General features: G+C 49.3%; 6 protein-coding genes across 6 annotated transcripts; 3 read left to right on the top strand and 3 right to left on the bottom strand.

The window, feature by feature from the left end:
- The first annotated feature begins 9,578 nt into the window (after window positions 1-9,578).
- EI90DRAFT_3081995 (uncharacterized protein) lies at window positions 9,579-10,538 on the top strand. Its single transcript, XM_039061976.1, has 5 exons — window positions 9,579-9,605; window positions 9,663-9,736; window positions 9,792-9,909; window positions 9,974-10,188; window positions 10,240-10,538. Exons 3-5 carry the CDS (start codon window positions 9,823-9,825, stop codon window positions 10,430-10,432), a joined length of 495 nt encoding a protein of 164 aa, XP_038910095.1. The 5' UTR covers window positions 9,579-9,605; window positions 9,663-9,736; window positions 9,792-9,822; the 3' UTR covers window positions 10,433-10,538.
- On the top strand, window positions 10,533-11,846 carry EI90DRAFT_2940381 (uncharacterized protein; the record flags this gene model as incomplete). The annotated part of the gene is made up of 9 exons (XM_039055246.1): window positions 10,533-10,586; window positions 10,639-10,660; window positions 10,725-10,822; window positions 10,881-10,916; window positions 10,964-11,013; window positions 11,070-11,108; window positions 11,158-11,240; window positions 11,304-11,342; window positions 11,404-11,846. 9 exons carry the CDS (start codon window positions 10,533-10,535, stop codon window positions 11,844-11,846), a joined length of 864 nt encoding a protein of 287 aa, XP_038910096.1.
- Window positions 11,847-12,472: 626 nt separating this feature from the next.
- EI90DRAFT_2635224 (uncharacterized protein) lies at window positions 12,473-13,995 on the bottom strand. The gene is made up of 2 exons (XM_039053368.1): window positions 13,334-13,995; window positions 12,473-13,277 (listed from the first exon to the last, which is right to left on the bottom strand). The coding sequence occupies exons 1-2, from the start codon at window positions 13,956-13,958 to the stop codon at window positions 12,688-12,690; spliced, it is 1,215 nt and encodes a 404-aa protein (XP_038910097.1). The 5' UTR covers window positions 13,959-13,995; the 3' UTR covers window positions 12,473-12,687.
- A 3,550-nt stretch (window positions 13,996-17,545) lies between these two features.
- Window positions 17,546-19,327, bottom strand: EI90DRAFT_3082002 (uncharacterized protein). Its single transcript, XM_039061977.1, has 4 exons — window positions 19,089-19,327; window positions 18,931-19,025; window positions 18,805-18,863; window positions 17,546-18,743 (listed from the first exon to the last, which is right to left on the bottom strand). Exons 1-4 carry the CDS (start codon window positions 19,238-19,240, stop codon window positions 17,721-17,723), a joined length of 1,329 nt encoding a protein of 442 aa, XP_038910098.1. The 5' UTR covers window positions 19,241-19,327; the 3' UTR covers window positions 17,546-17,720.
- A 948-nt stretch (window positions 19,328-20,275) lies between these two features.
- Window positions 20,276-23,049, top strand: EI90DRAFT_2940486 (uncharacterized protein; the record flags this gene model as incomplete). The annotated part of the gene is made up of 9 exons (XM_039055250.1): window positions 20,276-20,337; window positions 20,392-20,433; window positions 20,487-20,531; window positions 20,585-20,650; window positions 20,711-20,847; window positions 20,909-20,946; window positions 21,002-21,044; window positions 21,097-22,576; window positions 22,638-23,049. 9 exons carry the CDS (start codon window positions 20,276-20,278, stop codon window positions 23,047-23,049), a joined length of 2,325 nt encoding a protein of 774 aa, XP_038910099.1.
- Window positions 23,050-24,938: 1,889 nt separating this feature from the next.
- On the bottom strand, window positions 24,939-25,579 carry EI90DRAFT_2894224 (Mog1p/PsbP-like protein; the record flags this gene model as incomplete). The annotated part of the gene is made up of 3 exons (XM_039054007.1): window positions 24,939-25,290; window positions 25,338-25,454; window positions 25,521-25,579. Coding segments are annotated over 3 exons (528 nt in total), but the record flags the coding sequence as incomplete, so codon positions are not given.
- Between the last annotated feature and the right edge of the window lie 262 nt (window positions 25,580-25,841).

A 25,841-nucleotide genomic window follows, 5' to 3' on the forward strand; every position in this document is an offset into this window, starting at 1 on the left:
GTCCGGAAAGTTGGTGGTCATGTTTGTCTCGCAAAATGCAGAGACGGAGATCGTTAGAATCCAGGACGTAAATGCGGTTGTCCAGCCTTAACAGGCCTTCGGCATCAACGGACCAGCGGGAATTGGGGAGGTTGGGGGAAGCGAGATGAGAAGAGATTGTGGTGTTGGAGGAGAGGGAGGCTAGAATGTCTCGATGAAGAGCCTCTGTGTCGACGAGTATGGCTGCTCAGATTACTGTGGCAGCTAGGAACGTAGCTCGTAAGGATGCAGTGAGCTGCTCTGAAGTGAAGACCGGTCGGAAGTTCTGTGGATTGACGTGAGCGTAGTCCATATCCCCTTCTTTGGGATAGACATCCCAGCGTCTAGTCAATGCATCTGGTTTTACTCCGAGTCTTCCGGGATGGAATCGGACAGTCATGTGGAACTAGGAGAGGAACTCCGACCAGCGGGCTTGCTGCTGGGTCAAGAGTTTGGTGGTGGAAAAATACTTGAGGTTCTTGTGGTCGGTGACAACGTCGATTGGGGTTCCTGAACCTTCAAGGTAATGATGCCACGATCAGAATGCATCATGAATGGCGAGCAGTTCCTTATCATGGGTGTCATAATTGAGCTCCGGCGCCGAGAGCGTTCTCCAGTGGAAAGCGATGGGGCAGATCTCTCCATCATCACAGCGGATGGACAGGATTCCGGAGATTGCGTAGTCGGAAGCATCGGTTTCTACAATGAGGGGGGCGTCGGGTAGCCAATGTGTAAGGATAGGGGCAGAGGTGAAGGCTTCTTTCAAGGTGTTGAAAGCAGAGCGACAATCGTCAGAGAATAACCAGGGGGCTCCTTTATGCATGAGGCATGTCAAGGGGACCACAATGTTGGAGTATTGGTGGATGAAATGCCGATAGAAGTTAGTGAAGCCAAGGAAGGATTGGACATCCTTGACTTTACGGGGCTTGGGCCAATCTTGGATGGCTTTGACCTTCTCGATGGACATGGTGAGTCCGGAGGGAGAGAGGCAGTATCTGAGATATTCCATAGTGTCCGTATGAAACTCGCATTTCTTCAGATTGGCGTATAGGCCATGTTTGCGGAGTCTCCTAAGAACTTCTCGGACATGCTCCTGATGTGAAGTCATGTCTTCCGAGTAGGTAAGGATGTCGTCTAGGTAGACTACCACAGAAACGTCCAAGAGGTCGGCAAAGATCGTGTTGACGAATCACTGGAAGGCCGCGGGTGCATTTGTGAGACCGAATGGCATGACCAGCCACTCATAGGAACCATAGTGCATGTGGAAGGAGGTCTTCCATTCGTCGCCTGTGTTAGAACGGGGCTGATACAGACGACTCCGGAGTGGAATCATAGACTTAGCGTGGAGGGACCTTGGCCTCAGCGACTCAAGCGGAGCGCTGTGCCATTGCTGTTTGTCCATTTGGTCCTTAATTTCACAGTAGGTGAGCAGGAAGTCTCTAGGGGGCATTTCAGGTCGATTTCAGACTAAACCAAAACGAGTATGTACAAGTGCCGATATATATAATGGAAGGGGCAAAAGCACAAGGAAAACAAAGGGTAACCGAATCGGAACGAAGACGTCCGAACAGGAACAAAGGGTAGGAGCGGAGCGGTACCGAAGGTCATAAGGCAGGACCTGTGATACGTCCGAAAGGAGGTAGGGAGGGCGAGGCCCAGAGGGGCAGGAGGATGAGGGGAAGTGGGGAAGTGGGGGTGATGACTAACTGGCTAGAATGGGAAGAAGCAGTAGTCCAAATAGGGATGAGGGGTAAACGCGAGAAATACATTACAAGCGGCGAGAGTGCTGAAGGCGATCCGCGAAGCTCGGGGGTTGTGGAGCTTATGGAGGTTACAGAGGCGGGGTTGAAAGTCCGAGGGATATTGGCAATGGTGTTTACGTAGTATGAGGTCACCAATGCAATGGACTAAGACCGAGGTGGAGTCAAAGTCCGAGGTAGGGACTATGACGGAGGCTCGGAGCAAAGGTACGAGCGGTGTCCGAGTGCGAAGTACGGGACAGCGGTGGAAGGTCGTAACTTGGCGGAAGGGTGGCGGAGGAGTATCAGAGGGAGGAGAGAGGGGAAAGGTAAGGGAGAAGGAGTGGCGGAAAGGAGAGTAGTCAGGTCCGAAGGTGAGTATCGGAGCGGACGGGGGAAGCGTAGGAGGATGACGGGAGGGTGGTGTCAGGGACGCGTCCGGGGTAGAGGAGGCCCGGGTGAGACGCCCGACACTAGGAGCCTCGCGGGGAGTGGAGCGGGCGTGCGTACTGGCGGGCCCGGCTCAGGAGGCAGTCCCTGGCCACTTAGACTGAAGTGGAAAAGGGTGTTATTGTTATTAAAAGGGAATACTATGTTACTTACCTGAAGTGGAAAAGGGTGAGAAGAAGGCTACTTCTTCGGTTCCCACTTCAGGTATGTTTATATACATGCGGCTTAGGTCACATGATGGGTGCCACGTCATCCTCGCATACAGCCGTAGTCACCCGGGTGTCCCCGTGGGGGATCCCGAGGGTGTCCGCTGTGAACGCGCGAGCTGGACATAGCGGGGGTCGCCCGAGGCGCCCGGGCTGGGCGTGTCGTGAGCGCGCTGCCGGTGGGTCAATGGTACATTGATACAAGGAAAGGTCGTCCGTGTAGAATAAAGAGAAAATAAAGAGCAGGTGAGATAAGTAAAGAGAGAGTGGAATGGAGAAAGAAAGAAAGAAGAAAAGGGGGGAGGAGGTAGGGGAAGACCGGGTGGCGGGGTACCGGGTGAAGTGGGGCCGGGTGGGGCCGGGTCAGGCGGGTGTGCCCTGACAGGTGGAGGTTGGGCGAAGGAGGAGCGGAACAGGAGGGTGGAGAAGTAGTAGGAGGGTGGCGAGAGGGGCGATGTTCGGTCTGAGGTGGGTATCGGAGCGGACGGAGATAGGGGAGGAGAGGGAAGGAGGAGTAGAGGTGGCGTGGGGGGTAAAAGGAGGTGTGTTGCCAGGACCAAAGGTGAGTATCGGAACGGCAGCGGTAGGTTATGACTCCGGAGGTGAAGAGGGTGGAGGTCCGGAAGTTGGGTCGGGGTTGGGTATGCACGGATATGACAATGTCGCTATTCCTGTTATTGGATATCTCATTAATGCATGATCCTTTTATTATGAAAATTTGGGAGGATTAAGATTAGATCCCTTCCTTTCTAATGGGCTATCAAGCTTGTCTCGGTCGTTACTGGTTAATCTTCGCGCTTGCCTTTTAGACATTGTCCTCGTTTTTCAGGAGTTTTAGTCATATCTCCGTCGTTTATGGGTAGTTTCCCCTGTAATTACTTTCATTGGGTCCGTTTGGGGGACATCTACATTTCCTATTATAGACACGACTTTGAATTTTGCATTAGTTCCTGAGGAATCCTTGTTCCATGGTACTTCCATCCTGGGCTACGTGTGCGGACATGGGAAAGTAGTTTCCATGGAGGTTCTCTGATTGTTTTTATAGTCAAATCTTGGTCGATTGTCCTAATTCTTGCTTTAATATTTGCTATAAATTCCCCCGAGAATTCCGTCTCGTTGATGGTAAGCTTGAAGTATTTTTGCTATTTTTCTTTCTTTCGATTTATCGCGTAGTCATAATAATTCGTAAAAATTCGTTAAAATTCAGGTCCTTCTATTTTCTCATATCTACTTGTTGTATGAGGTTTTGTGATTTATCTGGCATATTTCCATAATGGGTTTCCATAGTGTGACCGTTATTTCTCCTACACCGGACCAAGGTCCGTGAGCCTGAACAGTTCGATGGGAAAGATCCCCAAGAACTCCGAGTATTTCTGGTCCAATGCAAACTCAATTTCCAGGACCGTCCCCTCGCTTTTGCTAGCGACTGCGCTAAGGTCATCTTTGCGCAGTCCTACCTCAAGGGAATGGCCCTCGATTGGTTCGAGCCGGATCTATTATTCGACCAAAATTCTACTCTTCATCCACGATGGATGAATAACTACCAAGAGTTCGTCAACAAACTTCAAACCAACTTCGGTCCTCACGATCCTGTGGGCGACGCCAAAGTTCAACTAATGACCCTGGACATGAAGGATGGGTACCACATCAATAAATACATCATCGAGTTTAACCGACATGCCTCTCAACTTCATGGTTACGGAGAAGCCGCACTGTAGGAGAAATAACGGTCACACTATGGAAACCCATTATGGAAATATGCCAGATAAATCACAAAACCTCATACAACAAGTAGATATGAGAAAATAGAAGGACCTGAATTTTAACGAATTTTTACGAATTATTATGACTACGCGATAAATCGAAAGAAAGAAAAATAGCAAAAATACTTCAAGCTTACCATCAACGAGACGGAATTCTCGGGGAATTTATAGCAAATATTAAAGCAAGAATTAGGACAATCGACCAAGATTTGACTATAAAAACAATCAGAGAACCTCCATGGAAACTACTTTCCCATGTCCGCACACGTAGCCCAGGATGGAAGTACCATGGAACAAGGATTCCTCAGGAACTAATGCAAAATTCAAAGTCGTGTCTATAATAGGAAATGTAGATGTCCCCCAAACGGACCCAATGAAAGTAATTACAGGGGAAACTACCCATAAACGACGGAGATATGACTAAAACTCCTGAAAAACGAGGACAATGTCTAAAAGGCAAGCGCGAAGATTAACCAGTAACGACCGAGACAAGCTTGATAGCCCATTAGAAAGGAAGGGATCTAATCTTAATCCTCCCAAATTTTCATAATAAAAGGATCATGCATTAATGAGATATCCAATAACAGGAATAGCGACATTGTCATATCCGTGCATACCCGACCCCGACCCAACTTCCGGACCTCCACCCTCTTCACCTCCGGAGTCATAACCTACCGCTGCCGTTCCGATACTCACCTTCGGTCCTGGCAACACACCTCCTTTTACCCCCCACGCCACCTCTACTCCTCCTTCCCTCTCCTCCCCTATCTCCGTCCGCTCCAATACCCACCTCAGACCGAACATCGCCCCTCTCGCCACCCTCCTACTACTTCTCCACCCTCCTGTTCCGCTCCTCCTTCGCCCAACCTCCACCCTCCCGTCATCCTCCTACGCTTCCCCCCGTCCGCTCCGATACTCACCTTCGGACCTGACAACCCTCCTCTCCGCTACTCCTTCCCCCTTACCTTTCCCCTCTCTCCCTCTGGTACTCCTCCGCCACCCTTCCGCCAAGTTACGACCTTCCGCCGCTGTCCCGTACTTCCTACTCGGACACCGCTCGTACCTTCGCTCCGAGCCTCCGTCATAGTCCCGACCTCGGACTTTGACTCCACCTCGGTCTTAGTCCATTGCATTGGTGACCTCATACTACGTAAACACCATTGCCAATATCCCTCGGACTTTCAACCCTGCCTCCGTAACCTCCGTAAGCTCCACAACCCCCGAGCTTCGCGGATCGCCTTCGGCACTTTCGCCACCTGTAATGTATTTCTCTTGTTTACCCCTCATCCCTATTTGGACTACTGCTTCCTTCCATTCTAGCCAGTTAGTCATCATCCCCACTTCTCCTCATCCTCCTGCCCCTCTGGGCCTTGCCCTCCCTACCTCCTTTCAGATGTATCACAGGTCCTGCCTTATGACCTTCAGTACCGTTCCGCTTCTTCTACCCTTTGTTCCCGTTCGGACATCTTCATTCCGATTCGGTTCCCCTTTGTTTCCTTGTGCTTTTGCCCCCTCCATTATATATATCGGCGCTTGTACATACTCATTTTGGTTCAGTCCGAAATCGACCTGAAATGCCCCCTAGAGACTTCCTGCTCACCTACTGTGAAACTAAGGACCAAATGGACAAACAGCAATGGCACAGCACTCCGCTTGAGTCGCTGAGGCCAAGGTCCCTCCACGCTAAGTCTCCGATTCCACTCCGGAGTCGTCTGTTCCCGCCCAGTTCTAACAGACATCAAAAGTCCGAGCTCAGGGAAAAGACGATGTTTGCGAAGGATCCATAACTAAAACATACAACGAAATTTACATGGAAATTATGAAAAATGGGGAACTATAGTTGTGCAAATTTTCAGCCCAAACGGTCCAGCCGTTGTGAAGTTATACCCATGACGGGAATATAGAAATCCGCATCATGTGTAATGACATGTGAGGGTGGCGATGTGCAGGGAACCGGCCATCGGAACCGAGATCCGCACTTCAGCAGATCGCGAAGACCAATTTCCGTCCAAATAAGGAAGACTCTTGCCCAGTCAAAACAAAGCACAGAAAGTGCAAAACAACCTTAGATCATGAGGGAAAAATCTGAGATAAATCACAGAAGCCCATATGAAAGAAATAAACACCTGCGCATATAATAAATCCCAAACAATTAAATGGAAACGGTGCCCGCATACGAACGACTATGGGAACGATGCACATGATTACCAAATGTGCGCATGAACTTTTGCTAACTCAACGAATACCAGGAAATAGGACACAACCTTAGTACCATTGGAAAGGTGGGAATAAATGAAAATTTATGATACCAAGAACGTGAGAAAACATCCAGAAATGAATGAGATACAAGGACATGAAGTTAGAAACCTGAAAACGTGCGGGAAGACAGCTTCAAGAGGTCCAGAGTCCTAAATAAAATACATAAAAATATGATATCTTCAAGGACGACCTACTATAACAACGAACAATACATATGGAGGATTAGGATGTGATAATACAAAGGGGAATCAGGGAATATGAACGAAATTCACGAAAACCACTAAACTACGACGGACCATGGTGGGAATTTTAGGGAACGATATTCTAATGAAGTGGAGAGCTATAACACATTCGTTTGAGTAATTCTTGACTACTAGCAACTTTTTCTTTCAGTTTTAAACCTGAATAATTCACTCATTTACCATTTCAGTCTCATTTTAACTAAATGTCACTAAATAAAAATGGAATAAATCAGCTGAAGGTCTCAGCACAGCCGTACGCATAGTAATGCGAAGTTTGAATTCAGAATCATCGAGTCATAGCAAATTTAATGGTATATATAGGGAATTTGAAATAGGTAACTGCGACAAATGCAGCGCAGCCAAGTTCTAATTAACCATTAAAATAGCTTAGGTGAGGGAGGACAATAAGGATTCTAGGCACAGTCTGACCACAGTAGAACTGCAGTTCAGCGCAGCAAAAGCGCAGTAGAACTATAGCATGAAAATTTCATTTTTTATTCAGTTTGAGAAAAATACACTGTAAATAAATCCTGTAAATAGAAGGTAGAGCGTGAAAAAGGAAGGCGACCCAAGGAGTATAAAAGGGAGACCCTTTCTGCGACTTTTCGCCCCCCTTAGAGAAGTAAGAAAATAGAGTATTATTTTTCTCAAGCATTTCTGGTTGTCACTCCAGCGCAAAAAAGTGATATACAGTTAAGATTGCCACTGTAGTAAAAGGCAGCAATTAAGGAGAGAAATATTAAGTAGATATTTCAACAGGAGAGCTGGTTAACACTCCAGATTTCAAAGTGTAAACACAAAACAGTTATCTTGCTACTGTTAAAACAAGCAATAAAATAAGACAAAAATAAAACAAACCCAAGGGACACTCCAGACACAATCCAAATCCATTAACTGAATAGAATCTTTGAAACTTCACCAAGTAGAAGATTAAAATCAAGTTAAATTCCAAATTAAACAATGCTACACAGAATTACACCTAGACAAATTAAGAAATTTCAATAAAGAAACAGCTCCGCAGGGCTCGGTTTATCTGTAAGTCAATTCCCAGGAACTTTAAAACTAACCCATAAAAATAGAATTAGCCAAAACACTCGGATTGGTACTATATTTACAACAAATAATACTAGTACACTGAACTAATGTGCATAGTTGCGAACGAGTGCAAGGGGCTTTTGGTGCCATACAAGACGTGTACTAGTCAGGGAGTAATAAAATACTGTCAGAGACCAGGTCGAGACAAAGGAGTGTCTCCGTGATGGAGGGCTTCAGCCTCAGCAACTTATGCCAGGAGCGCTGTGCCTAGTAAACACGTCCGTGCCCTAACTTACTAACTGGCCACCAGAACTGAAGAGGGTAAACTCTAGTCGATTTTATTACTGGAGTGTAACCTATGTACAAGTTAAGTATATATAGTTACAGCGAGGGCGGGTCCGCAAATGGCAGAGCCGAGCCGAGCGGAGCTAACGGGGTTTAGACATTAGCCGATTGAATATTGCCGACGAGTCGGGTTATGGGGTTAGCGGAAAGGCAGGCAATAACCCAGAAACGGAAAGGAGGGATAGGCCCGAAGGTGGGCTTTGCAGGGCAAGTGAGTGTATTGTCCAGCAGAGGCAGGAGTGCGCTAGCGGACATCGGAGCTGTCCGGAAACCTTCGGGGCTCCGTACTTAGGGAGGCATAGGTAATAAATTGAAAGGAGGGGGTGGTGACCATCGAGGGGTACCGAGGGGATTGCGGAATACAGGAGCTCCGAGGTTAGTGAGGAAGGAGCAGAAGTAGACTGGAGGAATCAGAGGGATCGGAAGTCGATGGCTGGGGATGGATATGACAGGGTTAGCAAGCCATAAGCTTGCTGTGATACAGTCACATGCAGAAATTCATAGTCTCAAAGCAAGGGTAAAATGTTAGGGGATGTAACTCCCTCTACTGCACCTTTGGGGTTTAGTGATATATAGAAAAGGTCATTGTGTAACATTAAAGAAGAGTACAAACCAGACAATTTTTTTTTCATGCTGGATATGGAGATATGAGTATGAAAATCCAGGTTTTGGCATATTCCAGGCCAAAAATAGAAAAACTACCTGGAATGCGCTCATGAGAGCCTCATTTTAAGATAATTTTCATATTGCCAGAAGAGTGTTTTTGTGTTGAAAATTTTCATTTCGCCCCCATCATTGGCACCTCATATTTCAATTCATTGGAAGTTCCCACACAAAACAACAAGAAAAAACACTGAAATCGGAGGAAGGAGGCTGAAAGGGCAGAGAAAGCCAGATGCAAGGAAGATTTTCTAGGTGTGGTGGTTCTATGGAATGATTTGGAGTGGGAAAAATGGGGTATGTCGCAGGAAAGAAGGTAACTGGCAAGATATTGGATGAGCAACTAGATGCTTGTAGGTGGCTTCATAAACAAATCCCCCCAAAGATCCGAATGACCAGGGAAGTGGAGAATGTGCAATCGATATGCCTGGTCCGGTCAGAGAAAACAATGCTGATAGAGCATATGAAATCGGTGATTCCAACAGCCAGAACCTATGAGATATTGACGATTAGAGACTATCTACATGTTTTCTGATAGTGAAAAGTGTTGTTGAGATGATGGATCGGGAGAAAGACTTTTTGCCACTTTCTGCACGCAAATTAGATCACGTGGTACCACAAAGTTAATGCGACGTTGCCGGTAACCCCCATTGTGTGGCTCTCACGATCATGGAGTCTCGTGATCAGCTCAATGGTCATTTAGCGGCGCAGCTATCGGGAGGGCACCTTCACACTTTTTGAAAGGATAATGCAACGAAGACGGAGCGTCTCGAAGAGTTATGTCCCAGGCTTCTTACCTTCACGAAACCAAGCGAAACCTATTAGCTCGATCGATGACATATCAGAGTTAACGGAGACGTTGCACAAGACGGAGGCTCTGTTAGCTACGTAAGTAACCTGGTTGCTTAAATGTTGAATGCTCCTGAGTCCGTAGCGGTCCGTTAGGTGTTCTTCCGCTCTTCGACCAAAGCTTGAGTCACGTCGAGCCGAGTGCGAAGCGCGGTTGCGCCATCTGACGAGTATGCGCACTGTCGAAACAAATCTCAGGAACACCCACATTGATCCTTATGCCAGGGTGCCCACGCCACCGTGCGAAGACGCCACCATGGCGGACGGACAAGGGGAAGGCCCATCAACATCACGAGATCCAGTATCTACGAAGTTGCGGATATTAAATTCGCCCGTTGTTATGGTACGTTAAATGAAGGCACAGTGTCTTTATATGAGGATAGGTTGCTGATGGCGGGTATGAATAGCGTGGGCAGACTCACAAGTCTTCTACACACAGCACCGCGACGCTCGATCATCGCGAAGCTATCAGACTTCAGCAAGCAGAATCAGAGAAAGCTATGGCTCGTCAAAAGCGGACTGGACAGTCTCGGAATGCATGGGAAGAGAAAATTTTACCTCGTGCATCACGATGGGACGCACTTTCCTCTAGCGAGCGAGACCGTGCGATCCTCGCATTCATGTGAGATCGTCTGCTCTGCTCATCTGTTTTATGCTCATTTGAACCCTCCAGGCAAGCTGGCCCGTCAGAGTCTGATGAAGAATATGGCGGAGACGAAGACGAACTAGATGATGTGCTAATGGAGACCTTGCTGAACGCCGAGTTTGAAGATGGCACGAAAGGCCAGAATATACTGGAGCCGGATGATTTGTCCAACATTATACGAGTCCAAGTCCCTTCTGATATCAACATGGATGATTGTTAGTGTTGCCGTATTGATTCTGATAATTATACCTTACATATTTGGTTATACGTTTGTATGTACTTGTGTTGACCGACACCGATTGCAATTGAAATTTAGCGAAATGGACGAGCTTCACTGCAATCGTTTAGCCTGTAGAAAGCTGCTTACCGAAAAGGTGCGCCGGCCAGCCTGTATCCATGGCTTAAGTACCTCATGTCATGCCGCAGGCTGTTGTTACCACCTGCTCACGTAGGGCCGCGCCGACATTATATTTCTTCTTCAGGGTCAGTGTTGATGCGCTGAACATATATAGATATCTTCTGCATAGAGTGTGCGAATGGGATTTTCTCTACACCTACTCTCGTCTGTGCAGCGTGTGAGACCACCTTGGATCAACCTGACGATGTTGTAGTGCGTCATCTGCGAAAGCGAGGACTTTTGCGCAGGATTTGACGCGTCCTACGCGTAGATATGCTCTCTTCATCCTACTAATGACTACAAAACTGTGTGCTTGTTCTCTCCGCACTCGAATCATTCTAATACGTGCACTAGTCAATTCTGTCTGGTCTGAGCCCAACAATCATTCTGGAAATATGCTCTCGGTCGGTATCTGTGTTTGCGACTGCGGCTCTTCGTCTCTTTCGAAACTTTTATCTAGGGCCATGTCATTCTGGCAGTATCAGATACATCAAGAGAGGTCCCCTAAATATGGACATCCTTGAGCAGTGTGTGACACATCTTCTTAGCTCGTTCCAGCAAGTCGTATTGCGGAACGCCAACGAACGGAATGCCCAGATGCAAAAGCAGTTAGAGAATGTAGTTCGAGAAGGTGCCGTAATCAGTCGCGTGCTTTGTCGCGTGTATCTGAACAGACTTGCTCCCCTTCGGTCAGCGAACTCCGAATTAAGTCTACTCAATACGAAAGTTGCGGGTACGTGGCAACGTGTTCCTTATTTTGTTCACATGCATGCCGATCACCGTGTACTGTCCAGCACTTGAACGCGACTTGGAGGTCGAAAGACGGAAGAACCGTGACTTAATGGATGCTGCGAAAGATAAGGACGCTGAATATCAAAAACTCAAAGGCCAGCTTGACAAGATGAAACGGAAAGCGCTTCTCGGCTCGACGTCACTCTCTGCAGCTGCCCAGAATGCGGATGCCAGCGAGAAGCAGGTGTATCAGTCCAACCATGCCGGAGTCATGCTTCCATCGACGACAGCGGCCGCGGATGGGACAGGCCTTCACGGAACTATGAATACTAACTCATCCAGGCTCCGTGCAGGTTTGCATCAGCTTGGAGTATCGGGTATGCATGCTGGAGCCTCCAATCAAGGCAATATGGGCGAAGTCGTCAACGGTATGGATGCTAACAAGGCACGAGTTGATGTCAATCAATCATCTTTCCGAAATACCGGTACCGCTTCCATCTTATGATGACTTTCATAGATCCAGCGAACGCCTATTCGCCAGCCTCCAGGTGCTCTTGGCTCATGGCATGCAAACCAGCAAAATCCCGCTTCGCTTCTTTCCCTAAACCGTCCTCGTCATTTCAATCCAGGAGGCACAAATGATTTGCACCGCCGAAGTGTCTTGCATGGCAATGGTCACGCAATTCCTGCCAACTACCCTCCAGCCCCACCACAGCAACAGCCCATATTGGATCAGCCAATATCACGAGAGCAGCATGCGTCGAAAAGACAATTCGGTGCACCTTCGGACTCTGGTTCAGATTCGGATTCTCGTTTGACTGCGAAGCATACACGACCACCGATCCACTTCCAACAGGGTCAGCAGCAGCAGCAACAACAACAACATTTCCCTCCACCACCGCACCAGCAAGGTCCATCGTACAGATCGGGGATTGAGGGATTTGCTATGCCAGCAGCCCCCAATACCAAAAGAGGTCAGCGATATATGCATCCTTCACACAGCTCGTACGCCATAATGGGGGGCTTCATTACCTTTAGGCGTTTTTGCACAACCCCCCAATCGCGCGGGTACGGGATTCAGACCAGCCTCTTACGCTCATTAGAATAGGATAATATGCACCAACTCTAGGAGGCCTCGGGATTAGGGACGTATGAACGCCAATCACATTGTTAGCAGATGGCACTGTTGTACAAAGTTACCCGATTATCCTCCCAATGTATATCATACTTTGACGACGTAATAAATCATTGATACAAGATGAAGCTTGCGGAAGAAACCGGTGGTACATGAGCATGGTTGATATGAGAACGAAGTTGGGGTTCAAACAGTGAAGGCAGTAATGACACTAATATCGTAGCCCGCTTCCCCCTTGATGAACATTCTTGAGCCGTGCGCCGACGAACGATGATCCTGGCATTGAGCCATTCATGTTCCCGAATAACAATGGCATCGATGTCACGGGCACGCTCGATCTCCTCGGAATTGCGCGTGGTCCACCAGGGAGAGTTGGCACCTTCTCTAGAACAATGGACCTCGGCGGTGGGGCAAATGAGCCCTTCGGGGGATGGGCTAGTGGACGGTAACTGGGTTGTGAGGGCTGAGGTCGCTCTCGTTTTACGCTAGCCCTCCTTCCGATTGCAGCAAAGAAGCCCTTCCCTCCATTCCGCTGACCAGTTGAATGGGCTTTCGCCGAAACGAGAGATGGGTAAGGAAGATTAGGGGGGAAAACCGCAGGCCCAGATTCCTCGGAGCGATGGAGTAGATTAGTGGCGGAATAAGCGTCTGCACGTATAGGAAAAGTCATTTCAGTCCTAGTAGAAGTACGGGACATGTGGGACATTCGACGACGAAGTTTTGCACCACCTGGGCGAGCAAACGATGATAATGGGCCAAGTGTATCGCTTTCATTGTCTTCAGCAGGGCGAGATCGGCCCACTGCAAATAAACTATGAGTTAGACTCAAGTCTAATCAGTGGAGTAAGCGTCTCTACCTTTTTTCTTCTGATTGAGACCAAGAATCCAGGCCTCAAGCCCACAATCCTCAGCCGCAAGCTCATTAATTTTTTCAGCGTACCCAGCCGCACGATCCAATGCGGTGCGCATCTTCAGAACGTTCTGGAACTCCATTGCCTGTGGCCAGCCTACCACCTTCCTTATCAGTCGCTTGGACTTCTCCGGTGGGGGAGAGGGTAATGGCTGCATGGAGAGTGGTTTAGGTGAAGAGCTTTCGTTCGAGTGAAGGCTGGCGCGCTGAAGCGGAAAAGCCATGGAGAACGAGGAAGCGCGTTTCTTAAGTGCTGAGAAACGATTAGATTTTGCTGAACGTCCACTAGAATGGTCCTGATCGGAACCTCCGGTAGGTGGAGGTGTGTGGACGCTGGTCATGGATAGTGTATTCGTCCGATCCTTGCACGCTTCACGGGAAGAGGTCCTAGAGATACTCGTTGCATCCGTGATTTGCGCATGAACGTAAGAGCTGGTATCAAGGCTACTGGAGCTATCCCATTGACGAAGTTCAACAGTGGGTTCGCTGGAATCGGGAGGGTTATCGTTTTCGTACCAAGAGGCTTGCGCAGCATATGAGGGCGCCACACTGTTTAATCCCATGTCATCCATGGCATCATCCACCACAGCAACCAGGTCATCAATGGTATCTCCCCGGGTTGGAGAGAGCGGAGCGATAGGTATGGCGGGTAATTCTTTTGGTGGAGGGGAAGGAGGATTAGAGGATATGACGCTGGAAGGTTCACGGAAGTGGTTATGTGAGGGTGGTGAGGACGATAACGAGGAAATCTTCTCCGGAGATGAAAACATAATGGGATCATCGCCCGGAGGACTTAGAAACAATAGTCAGCAGGGAGTGTCGTTTAAGCAAGCAAATAAAACAAACGTTTTTGGACCTTCAATCTGTTGGCTCACGAAATCATCATCGTATGCACTATCCGATACTCGCCGCGTTGGATGCGAACTATTGCTGTAAATAGAATCGCTCATACCGCTGAGCCGTGTTGTCTGGGAACGAACGGATGACGAAGTTACCACAGAACCTTGTGATAAAGATCGATTGACCGTAGGTGGCGTAGGAAGAGGTCGAGATCTCACACTAGATTTGCCGCTATCGTATGAGGTACGCTGTCTTGTGTGGCGAACTTGGATTTGAGTGGCTTGTGGAGACTCGAGCTCTATAGGAGACTGGGGGATAGCCTCAGACACGATAGACTGCATCTCACTAGGCGCCGCCGGAGACAGTTGGACACCATGGATTGATGGGTAATTTTGGGCAAGATCGGGATAGTTGTTTTTCCTAGGAGGGGAGGACATACGGGGAGGACGGGGAGGTGGAGAGATTGGTGTAATAGGATGATTCATTGTGGTAGTCAGGGGAGTAGAAAATGGTCGAGTTTCTTGTTGGTAGTGTGCCGGTGGTCCAGTTATTTGGGCAGGCGATGAAGGGACCAGGGGGCCTGTCAACATCATGGTCTCAGGGGACGTCGAAGCGGATGATATCGACACTGGTGTGTTCGCCGCCGGCGATGACATTATTGGGACACCTGCTGCTTGCACTGATGTGGAAGTGGTGGGCGCTGGCGCAGAGGACAGCAATGATCCTGGAGCAGGGGACCGGCGGGGTGGCTGAAGAGCTTTTGGAAGGGAAGGTGGTGGTCCAGCAGCACCGTGAAGAGCTGAATCGAAAAACATGTACGGCATGTCCGGAGAGAACGTAGGGATAGGAGACGCCCGTGACACTTGGGTGTGTGTTGTTGCACTAACTGGAGGTGCACCGCCATAAGTTATCTGGAAAGGCTGCGGTTGAAGGTTGGTTGCTGGCCAAGCCATCTGCAAGGTATGGATCACCGGGCTGGCGATTTCCGTGTCTGCGTCCTTGCTTTGGACTACTGTGTCGGTGGAAGGTGAAGTTGTGACCCACTCCAACCCTGATTGTAATGATGGGGACTCCGAGAGTTGAGGGTGCGGAAGGTCCGCGGTCTGAACAAGCGACTCTATGACCGGAGGCTCAAAAGACGAAGCTTCGTCGACGTCAGCACTATAAAGAGTCTCGCGGGAATCCGACTCCGGCCTCGTGCTCGCATGTGTCATCTCGTGCTGTGCTGTAACGCGCGGTCGGCTCGCTTCAAGCGCAAATTGCGGCTTCTGCTCCGCATCTCCTCTGCCTTCATAAGCAGGCTGAAGTTCAGGAGTGGAGAAAGATATTGGCTCATGGCTTCTTGCGCGTCGATGGGCGAGATAGGGGCGAGTGGGAATATCATCATGAGTGCCACTTCGATGGGCCGGATATGGGGTCAAATTCGTATAGGATGAAGGTGCTACATCTGGCGGTGCCACGAGCGCTACACGAGGCTGATGCATACCTGGATTCACAACACGTGGATTGCTTGAGCGTCTGTTTCTGCGAATACCTGATTGATGAAGTTTGAGCATCATACCTCGCCTTGAAGATAATGAGTTGTTTCTGTTGAGTGACCGTATCTGATTCTGACCCGACATGATATTGTCCAGCGATGAAGTGTGTTCAGAAGGCGGTGCAGAGTTCAATTCCATAATTGCGAGTCTGCGGTTATCTGCGTTTCGAGCTGCGCGAGCGCTGGGCCGACGTTTAATAGCACCGCCAGGGGCATTTGAAACTGACTGCGAAACCAGGACAGATATTTCCGCATTGGCATCGCCGCGAACGGTCACCATAGATGATCGTCTCTTTCTGTCAGCCTTGTCCCCGTCGTTGCCGTTGTTGTTCCGTGCTGGTGAAGGGGACCTTGACCTTTCTCCGCGGGAATACTGGCTATCCGATGAAGACGACCTGATGTCATCTGAGGACGAGGATGAGGAAGAGTAGAGTGCGCCAAACCCAGATGCAGCCGCCTTAGAATGGTAGTACTCTAGCATTGATAACGTGTCAGCGTCAGGTCGATCATCCATACTTAGGCGCGTCTGTGCACCACGTCGCCGAGAAATTGCTGCGTCAAGCGCCGTCGTCAGGAGTCTGATGACAGCTGGCTGGCAATTCATATGCTAATCAAGTCACGCACCAACATGGTTCCCAGGCTTTCGATGCACTGATGGCTGACCGACTCTGCGGTTGCTCTGAGTAGCTTGAAGCTCAGCCTGCATGATATCTGGATAGGATTTGGGAGCAGAAGGCAGCCGTGCCTGCAACGAGGCAACAGCGGAACCTCCCCACTGGCAATGCTCCGAATTGATACTGTTTACGAATGTTGTCCTGAACTCCATGGCTTACGTAATTCCAGCTCGACAGAATGATGTGGACTCCAGCACTTTGGACAACCTCCATGAGATGTAGCCCTTTGCCGGACTATAAGGATTTCAAAGAAACTTGGAGGCATCCCCTCCCATCAACAAGTCTAAGTTCGAGCGCATCCCTCGACTCAATGCGTTCGTTCAGTATGCGGAGATTCCACAAACGCGCCGTTCTGATATTGAAGGGCGCTCAGCGACTTCCGGTAGCCCCATTCCCCTTTCAACGCCTGACAGACTTGCAGAGATTCCGTATCTTGGGGTTAGGATGTGTGGCTGTTGTTGTTTTTAAGGAAGAATCTGATACGAACACGATAACCAATCGCAAGTTGTCTGCTGTTGGGTGCTCGGCTGCCGTTTAAATTTTGAATCTGTCCCCTTTGACAACGCACACCCCGAGAGAGCATCCGGACCCCCGTCCGCCATCCTGTCTTCTGGCAGCCGCTCTGCCTCCATCCGGTGGCGATACCACTCAAGATTTGCTCAACAGTGATGTTGACGGTGGCAATGCCCAGCTCCCGCTTCCGCATACCACACCTCCTCAATGAAGAATGATGCCCTCGAAGCAGGAGCGATGTGCATCTATCATTTATTATTCATTACAGGGAGATCCTCATCTCCAAATCTCAAGTTCAGGGCAGTTGTATCTGATCTCATATATCTTAGTACCTCATCGCTTCACTGGTTTATTCATCGTGTGGGACACCTCAGAGTGAAAACCGCAGATTCATGTTACTTCTTGCCCAACCGCGATCCACATAATGCCACATGGGACACCTGGTGCATCAGGTGAAGAAACTCAGTACGGGATTTCATCCCGTCAGTGTAGAAAAAAATAGGAAAACCCCATCAGATCTCGCCGCTAGACACAGTTTTTCTATCAGCCAGCTGGTGCTCTGTACCACTCAATTACAGTCATGACAATGAATAACTGGTAGATTATGTGACAGGCGCCACTTTAGGAGCACAGCATCAAATTCGACGTATCTGAGCATGACCGAACACATCCCCTGGACTGCAGGCCTCCAGGTGTTCAATTTGGTCTAGGAAAGTGAAGGATTATCCTCGCTATTCACATTCTGCGAAGTGGTTTCATGCCGTCGTGACTCAATCGTTTCTTTCATCCGCGTCGCCCATGAGCCAACCGTCCTCGTCCGCATCTACATTTGCACTGATGCCACCCGCATACATAGGGACACCCATGCGTTCCATAGTTCCCGAAGCTAAACTGAACGATTGGGTAACCTCCATGAGGTTCTCAAGCTCATTATCCGCTGCGTTCAAGCCCTCGGATGGCCCGAACGAATCCCCCAGGCTCATGGTCAGGCCCTTCAGCGGAGAGGTTTCTTGCAATACAGTATCCGGTGCGGGTGTCATACTGGGCTCGCGAAAGAGAGGGGTGCGCCGTCTTGATGGTTGTGGGCCAGGGGTGGGTGATAAATGAATGAAGGGTGCCAGGTGGGCTTGGCGACTTGGCAGGAGCGATGAGGCGGGAGCATCTCGCACCCGCGATGGTTGCGTTCCGGGAGACTTAGAGGTGAAACCTGGCTTCGGAAGTGGTGGATAGGGCTGTACGATCAAGCAGAGTTTGTACTTTGATATTGTGAAGCCCGTGTACGACGTAGTCAGCTTAAGCTTCTTTTTGTCGGCTGCATCTTCGTTATCACTGTCATCGACATCAAATGGGCTTGGCAGAGGATTGGACAAAGAAGGGTAGTGTAGGATGTCATCGTGGTCACTATGTTCCATCTTTATTTCTGCCTCATATCCATCATCTTCACCGGGTTCTTGGAATGATTGGCGGGCATTGGAGGAGCCTAGTTCATCTCCCGGCTGGCCTCTTTGTTGCTCTGAATCGCTGAGTTCTTGATAGTTGGCGACCCTAGATTTAGTACGTCGTGACCGACGAGGTTGCAAAGGGGTAGGCACGAGGTGAACCTCAGTTTGCTCTCGGCTTTGTTGTTGATCAAGATCGTCAACTTCAAGACTCTGAGGACGGGCTCGCTTCTTCCCCTGAGTGCTGGATACCAACCCACTCTCCCTAGTAGGCTGGAATGCTCTAGGAGATACACTAGCAGTTACGGCAGGCTTCGCTGACACAAGTGGAGCAGCAGGGACAAACGACTGATGCTGCGAATCAAGACGTTTTGGTTTGCCAGGCTTTCCACAAAGGGGGGGTGAAATAAGCCACCTTGATTAAAATAGTGTGGTGATCCGCTTTCTCGAGGTAGTAGCCAAACTGATACGTTTCTGGAAGGCCCGGGCCCATAAAACATGAGAGCAATGCTCGCAGAGATTAACGTTTCGCCATACTCACTTCCACGAAATACATCAACCCCAGAAGTCTTCTTCATTGATGAAGGTCCAGGAGCGACCGCCGCGCGGTCTTCAGCCTCTATCTTTGGACCTATGCTTCAGCGTAGGGACGCTCGATCAGTTTTGTCTGGAGCATTGTCCTAGAGAGTCGGGCCATACAGGTACCGCATATCTTCTACCACTTGTTCGAGTGTGCTCTGAGTCATCCACTCCGTGTGTCCGTTCTGGTCGTCCAGATGCAGGAACACGGGAAGGATAGTTTGCGTATCAACACGTAAGTACAATAGGTTTCTAGAGCGGAAAGCAGGCATGCCAGCAATGTATAATGTGGATGACAGCTAGGCAGGTTACCAGCCTCTATTGGGATAGAGATGACAGCACCGTCAATAGTCATAACTTAGTGAAATACAATTCAATTCCCAACCGCTTAGCGCTTAGGCCCCGCCAGACACTACTATTCATTGGTATTCTCGCAATTGTTGGAAAGAATGCATTTAAGGCTTTCTCTATTAGTTACAGAGCTCTCTGCAGCGAGTCACACGTATGTTGACCCCTTTTGCAATATACTTGACAGCGATCATTTCCCTCCAGCACATGGCGCCCTCGGCTCAATCGGAAAATTTATGTTTTGGAGCTGAGCATTCTAGCCAGAATGAGCGTCTGCAACATCAGCGTCGAGCCTGGTGCTCGCGGTGGGATAATTGCACCAGGCGAGACCAGTCGCATCCAAGGGGGATGAATGGGGGGGCACGCTGTGGCACCACGATAGGGCAAGTTCGACACTAGAAGGATCTTTCCCACGAATACATGGGAACATTGCCCAAGGATACCGTTCCGCGGATTGCTAGAGCGGATCAGGTCATGGTCCCACGTTTCCGATGACCCGCTAATGCGGTTTGCTCCGAGCAACTTGAAGCTCACCTTCACATATGTGGATTGCGTGGCGGAAATAGACCAATGTGTCCACGATCACCACCAACCAAGCTACCGTGAGAGCCTTGGCACGCTCCGAAACGTCAGTGTTGCTGAAGCGAACAGAACCAATCAGGGGACATGTAATTGGAGCCGGGGCCCAACATTATTTTTACATTCGGGTCGCAGGTTCGGACAGGACATATCAGTTAATTGCACACCGGTATATTGAAATGACAGGCCATAACCTTGTGGCGGTAGACATGCAGGGGCTTTGTCGACACCAACTTGTTGTGTCAGGTGACCACTTCTGGGCCCTCCGATCGGCCGAAGCTTGACCAGTTTCCCCAAGCTATAACATCCCTGACATCGGGCCCTTTTTGTCCATTCTCCTCTTATCTTCTCCCTAGCCTCCTATCGAATAAGAACTCCAAATGCCAGCCCCAGCTCCAGCACCTCGCACACTGTACGATAAGGTTTGGGACGACCATGTCGTGTGAGTTGGACTAAGCATGTTGGACAATGTCGTTGTACTGAGGCACCGGGTCAGACACCAGCAAGAGAGTGGGGAGACGCTCATTTACATCGATCGGTGAGAAACAAACATTGTTAGCACTTAAATCGATCGACTTCCCCGCGCTCTAGTCACCTTGTACACGAAGTTACGAGTCCCCAAGCCTTCGAAGGCCTGTGGGTATATAACACATTTTCCAGTGGATTTCTCATTCAAGTTCGCTTTGAAGCCGAACCGCTGGGCGGCCAGTACGCAGGCCCGATTGTACATTAGCCACCGTCGATCACAATGTTCCGTAAGCCTTCACCCTCAAGCCTCCAGAGAACTGACGCCAATACTAGTTTTGACCTGTTAGAACTATCTCCCGCAAAAACTTTACTGACGTGAAAACTTTCATCGACGAGCCAGAGTCCCGCGCTCAGTGTGTTGCACTTGAGGAAAATGTCAAAGAGTTTGGCTTGACATATTTTGGGATGTCAGACAGAAGACAAGGTATGATCACCGCTTCTAGCAAGGCTCTGCATTTGTTCATCTGTGTCGGTATTTTGATTAGGTATTGTCCACATCATTGGTCCCGAGCAAGGATTCACAGTGAGTGGACCATCACTTATCCAAAATTCAGGTGCTCACACTTATATTGTCGTAGCTCCCTGGCACTACCTGTGTCTGTGGCGACTCACATACCTCAAGTATGTTGCTCCTATATCTGCCCAATACTCAAAGTGATCATTCCCCCTTCAGCACATGGGGCCTTCGGCTCGATTGCCTTCGGGATTGGCACTTCCGAAGTCGAGCACGTCCTTGCTACGCAAACTCTCTTGCAGAGGAAATCAAAGAACATGCGAATAAAGGTCAATGGAACCCTCCCTCCCGGTTGCGCTTCCAAAGATGTTATCTTGCACATTATCGGGAAAATTGGGACAGCTGGAGGCACCGGTTGCGTCATCGAGTACGCGGGGAATGTTTTCGAGGAGATGAGCATGGAAGCCCGAATGAGCGTTTGCAACATGAGTATCGAGGCTGGTGCTCGCGCCGGGATGGTTGCCCCCGACGAAGTTACGTTTAAGTACCTTAAGGGCCGTCCGCTCGCACCCAAGGGGGAAGAATGGGAACGCGCCGTGGCATATTGGCGCACGCTTAAATCGGACCAAGGCGCTAAGTTTGATATTGAAGTGAACATACGCGCGGAAGATATCGTTCCTACCATCACATGGGGGACCTCGCCTCAGGATGTCGTTCCGATCACTGGAGTTGTCCCGGACCCTGCCTCCTTTACTGATCCTATTAAGAGATCCGGCGCCGAACGGGCGCTGGCTTACATGGGCCTCATACCGCACACACCAATGCAAGATATTGACGTCGACACGATCTTCATTGGCTCATGCACTAACAGTCGCATCGAGGATTTGCGGAGTGCTGCTCAAGTCATCATCGCAGCCACTTCTGCTGATCCATCCATCAAAGTTCCAGGCAACGTTCACGCCATGATTGTTCCCGGTTCTGGCCTCATCAAACAACAGGCTGAGGCAGAGGGCCTGGATGCTGTCTTCAAGCGTGTTGGCTTTGACTGGAGAGAGGCTGGCTGTTCGATGTGCTTGGGTATGAATCCCGATCAACTTTCACCTGGCGAGCGCTGTGCCAGTACGAGCAACCGAAACTTTGAAGGAAGACAAGGGGCGGGAGGCCGCACTCATCTGATGAGCCCTGCGATGGCTGCCGCCGCTGCTCTCACCGGGAAGTTGACGGATGTGCGCATATTCTTGAAGAAGGGGTCAAATCTGGATCAAACGAAGCTCAAAGTGACAAGCGCGTTCGATTACCTCACGGATGAGGTGCTACCCCCACCTAAGCCTGTGCCCCTCTCGGATTCACCGTCAGCAGCAGCGTCGGCGGCTAGAGCGAACTCGACAGAAACTGATTCTGTATCAGTTGCCGCGACTTCGTCAGCCGTTCCCCCATTCACCATTGTCAAAGGTGTCTCTGCGCCACTGGACATTGCCAACGTCGATACCGATATGATCATCCCTAAACAATTTCTCAAGACGCTAAAGCGTACTGGTTTAGGGGACGCCCTATTCCATACTTTAAGGAAGGATCCAAAGACTGGTGAGGCAACGGAGTTTGTTCTCAATCGATCACCGTATGACAAGGCGGTCATTCTCGTGTGCACTGGGCCAAACTTTGGGTGCGGCAGCAGCCGTGAACACGCGCCGTGGAGTTTGTAAGCGATTTACGTCACACCTTTCTGAGTTGCGGATGACTGAAGATCATGCACTTATCAGGAATGACTTTGGTATCCGAGCCGTGATCGCCCCATCCTTTGCTGAAATCTTCAAGAGCAACATGATGCAGAATGGCATGCTTCCGGTCACCCTCCCACCTGAAGAGTGTAAGAAAATAGCCGATCATGCCCGTTCCGGAAAGCATCTCGAGGTCGATCTCGAGAAATGCGAAGTTCGACGCGATGGTGAGGAACCCGCTATCCCGTTCCAAGTGGATTCCTTCAAGCGTCACTGTTTACTGAACGGTCTGGACGGTATTGGTTTAACGTTGCAAAAGCAAGAGTTCATCAAGAAATTCGAGGAGAAACGGAGCGAGGTGTGGCCCTGGCTCGACGGCTTTGGGTATGCCAAAGGTGGTGGACGAGTCCCCGAAGTCCCGGTATCGAAAACAGGGAAGAAATTCGACTGGTGACAATTGACGGTTCTTTTGTTGTTCAATCGGTTGGAAGCCTCTGCGGTAGAAATGTATATCTAAGGACGATCATTACGACGACGTTGTATGCTGTTAGATCTAGGGGATTGATTGAGCAAGAACTGTTACCCATCACCCCGTCTCCAAGGTCGCAGAATTAAAGTCCAGGATATGAAAGATATTCCAGACAAGTGGTTTCCTTGCGAACGTAGTCGGGAGCATCTCAAGGCGAACTACTTTTGCTCAAGAACTGCCCATTCCTTAGTACGGTGGCTGGATTCCTCAGACGCGGTTCACTAGGAGCTTCAGTCGCAGGCTCTAATTTATATTTATTAAGCTGTCCCAAGTGTTTGACTCCGCGCGCAATCCTCACGTATTTGCGACTTCTGCCTGCTACAAGTATTGCACCAATATATGCACTACAGTACGTGCTCTGCATCGCTGTCACCTGCACAGCATTCGATCCAAGCATTGTTACACGAACCAATCCACGCTATTTACATTGAACGTTACGGTACGGGAGATGAAGGTGTGTGCGTTCCGGCTGGTAGGGTGTTACGTTGTACACAGAGAGGGTACATGGCGTACAAAAGTCCTTTGGATGCATGAAGATCAGTCAATCATGTATTAGACCAGAGGGGAGGATAGTGCTTACAGAGGGCACGTTTGAATGGAAATGCGGAAAGGTTTGCCAAGTCATCACGAGGTTTGGGACCATCTCCGAGATAACCAACACGAATGCTACTCTATCGAGGTGGGCTCACAGAAGTGGTTGAATTAGCCTTTAGATGCAAGGTGATTACAACCACGAACCTGGACACAGACATGGACATCGCAAATGGAGTTCGAGGTGAAATAGTAGGGATATGGGCGGATCGCTGAGAAGAAACACCAACATCCAGTGGTGTCCAAGACATGAAGTTCCCTCCCAGTTACACTGTCGTCGAGTTGGAGAGGTATCGTGGACCTCAAATAGAAGAACTGGGCGAATCGACGATAATTCAACGAACGATGGAAATCATTATATACTGTGCAAAATGGAGATACGAAAGTTATCCAAAAAAGACAGATGACGACGGATGTTGCTTACGCTTTTGCAGATTACCATGCACAAGGGCAAATCATAGAATATCTATGGGTAGACATTGGAACACCACTGAGAGGAACCCATACACCTTTCAACGCGTATGTAACATTATGAAGAATGCAATGATATGCGAACATACGGGATTTCAAAGACACATTGTCCACGAAGACACCGTTCGAAGCTCTTGAAAGATGAACGATCAAAGTCACTAGGTGAAACCCAGAATGAAATTGAACAACGTCAGCTCAAGCAGGACGTATACATGCCTGATCTTGCGACAAGACTAGCGAAGAGCCTCGACACGACTCGATACTAAGTACACAAGCAGTGTGTTTTGTTATACCCGATGAACTCTTCAGGTAGTCAGGGACATTGCAGCTAGCTGGGGTGACAGAAACAAAAGAACAACTGAGAAACCAAGGTGGGCGTGTGAAGACAGCAAGTAGGGGAAGACGGGCAAGACAAAATTCTGCGAGAGCAGGGATCCACTTGATCAGCACAACTGAACGGACGCGGCGTTACAGCATGCAGTGAGGCAGTGAGGCTGACAGCGGGTACGGCGCAACGGGTACGGTGCAGCGGACGCGTAAGAGTCCCAAGCGTACAGCGAACGCAAAAGGAGAAAAAGGTAGCTAGAGCATTGGTGCCGGGGCACCATGGCACACAAACCTAATTTAATCTCGTACCTCCATCAAATCACAATTTGCGGGTTGCTGTATTACATTACATCTTCAGCGTATGAAAGATATACAGGGTGTCCCCTAGCAGAATTTCTTTGGGACCTAACGTTCGTTCTCGCCCCGAATAAGCCAAAATCAACTATCTTGAATGATCCAACTGCCTTGGCAAACGTGGATTTCGTCTCTTCTACGTTTACCTCGGCTCCCACGATTGTAGTTTCAGGGGAGTCAGTCTTCACGGGGATATTGCAGCTCAGCACTAGATCGATGTTATATTTGTCTAGACGCCAGAGAGCCAAAAGGATCAGGACATCATCTGCTGTTGTTCGGTTGAATTTTTTGATGCGCTGGGTCCCACTGAGGAGGATCGGAGCTGGACGCTCCTGAGTTGAGGGTTCGCTCGAAGGTATTATTTGTTCTATGGATTTATTATTTTGTGCATCATTGTCATGCGCTAGCGAATCGAAGTGGAACCTTGTGAAGTCAGCTGAACGATTAAAGAAGAGCTTATGGGAACGTACTTCGCCGCCTCTAAAAGATTATCTTCTTCAACTTTCTCGAGGATTTCGACTATGAACGTCACATCGTCCACGGGTGAGAGAAAAACCTCCTGGTTATCTGGTATTTGGCGCAAATCCCTAGGGTGGCGCACATTCAGACGGTGAATGCAAATCCAACACTAGCATGAACAGGCATCTACTGACGACGCATCAATAAAAGCTTCAGGGAGCTCAGTAGTGATGGCCCCGCCAAATAATTGACGAACTGCTAGAGACATAGGCGCCATGAGATCTACGACGTGGTAGATCTCGATAACAAAGCTTCGACCGAGGTTTTATTTGGACCGAGGAACGCGCAATGGAATTTCGTTCGAACATGAAGTGGGTGACTTTGCTGATTCGCTGGCAAAGCAAGGCACATTAATCCCTTCCGAAAGGGCAAGCGTTCATACATAAGTGCCGCTCAAAAATAAATGCATCAGATACTGGTACACACGCCCGAAGCAAGTTAAACCATCGGAGTAC

This window comes from Cantharellus anzutake (assembly GCF_015039405.1).
Source record: "Cantharellus anzutake strain C23 chromosome Unknown EI90scaffold_89, whole genome shotgun sequence".
NCBI lineage: Eukaryota > Fungi > Basidiomycota > Agaricomycetes > Cantharellales > Hydnaceae > Cantharellus > Cantharellus anzutake.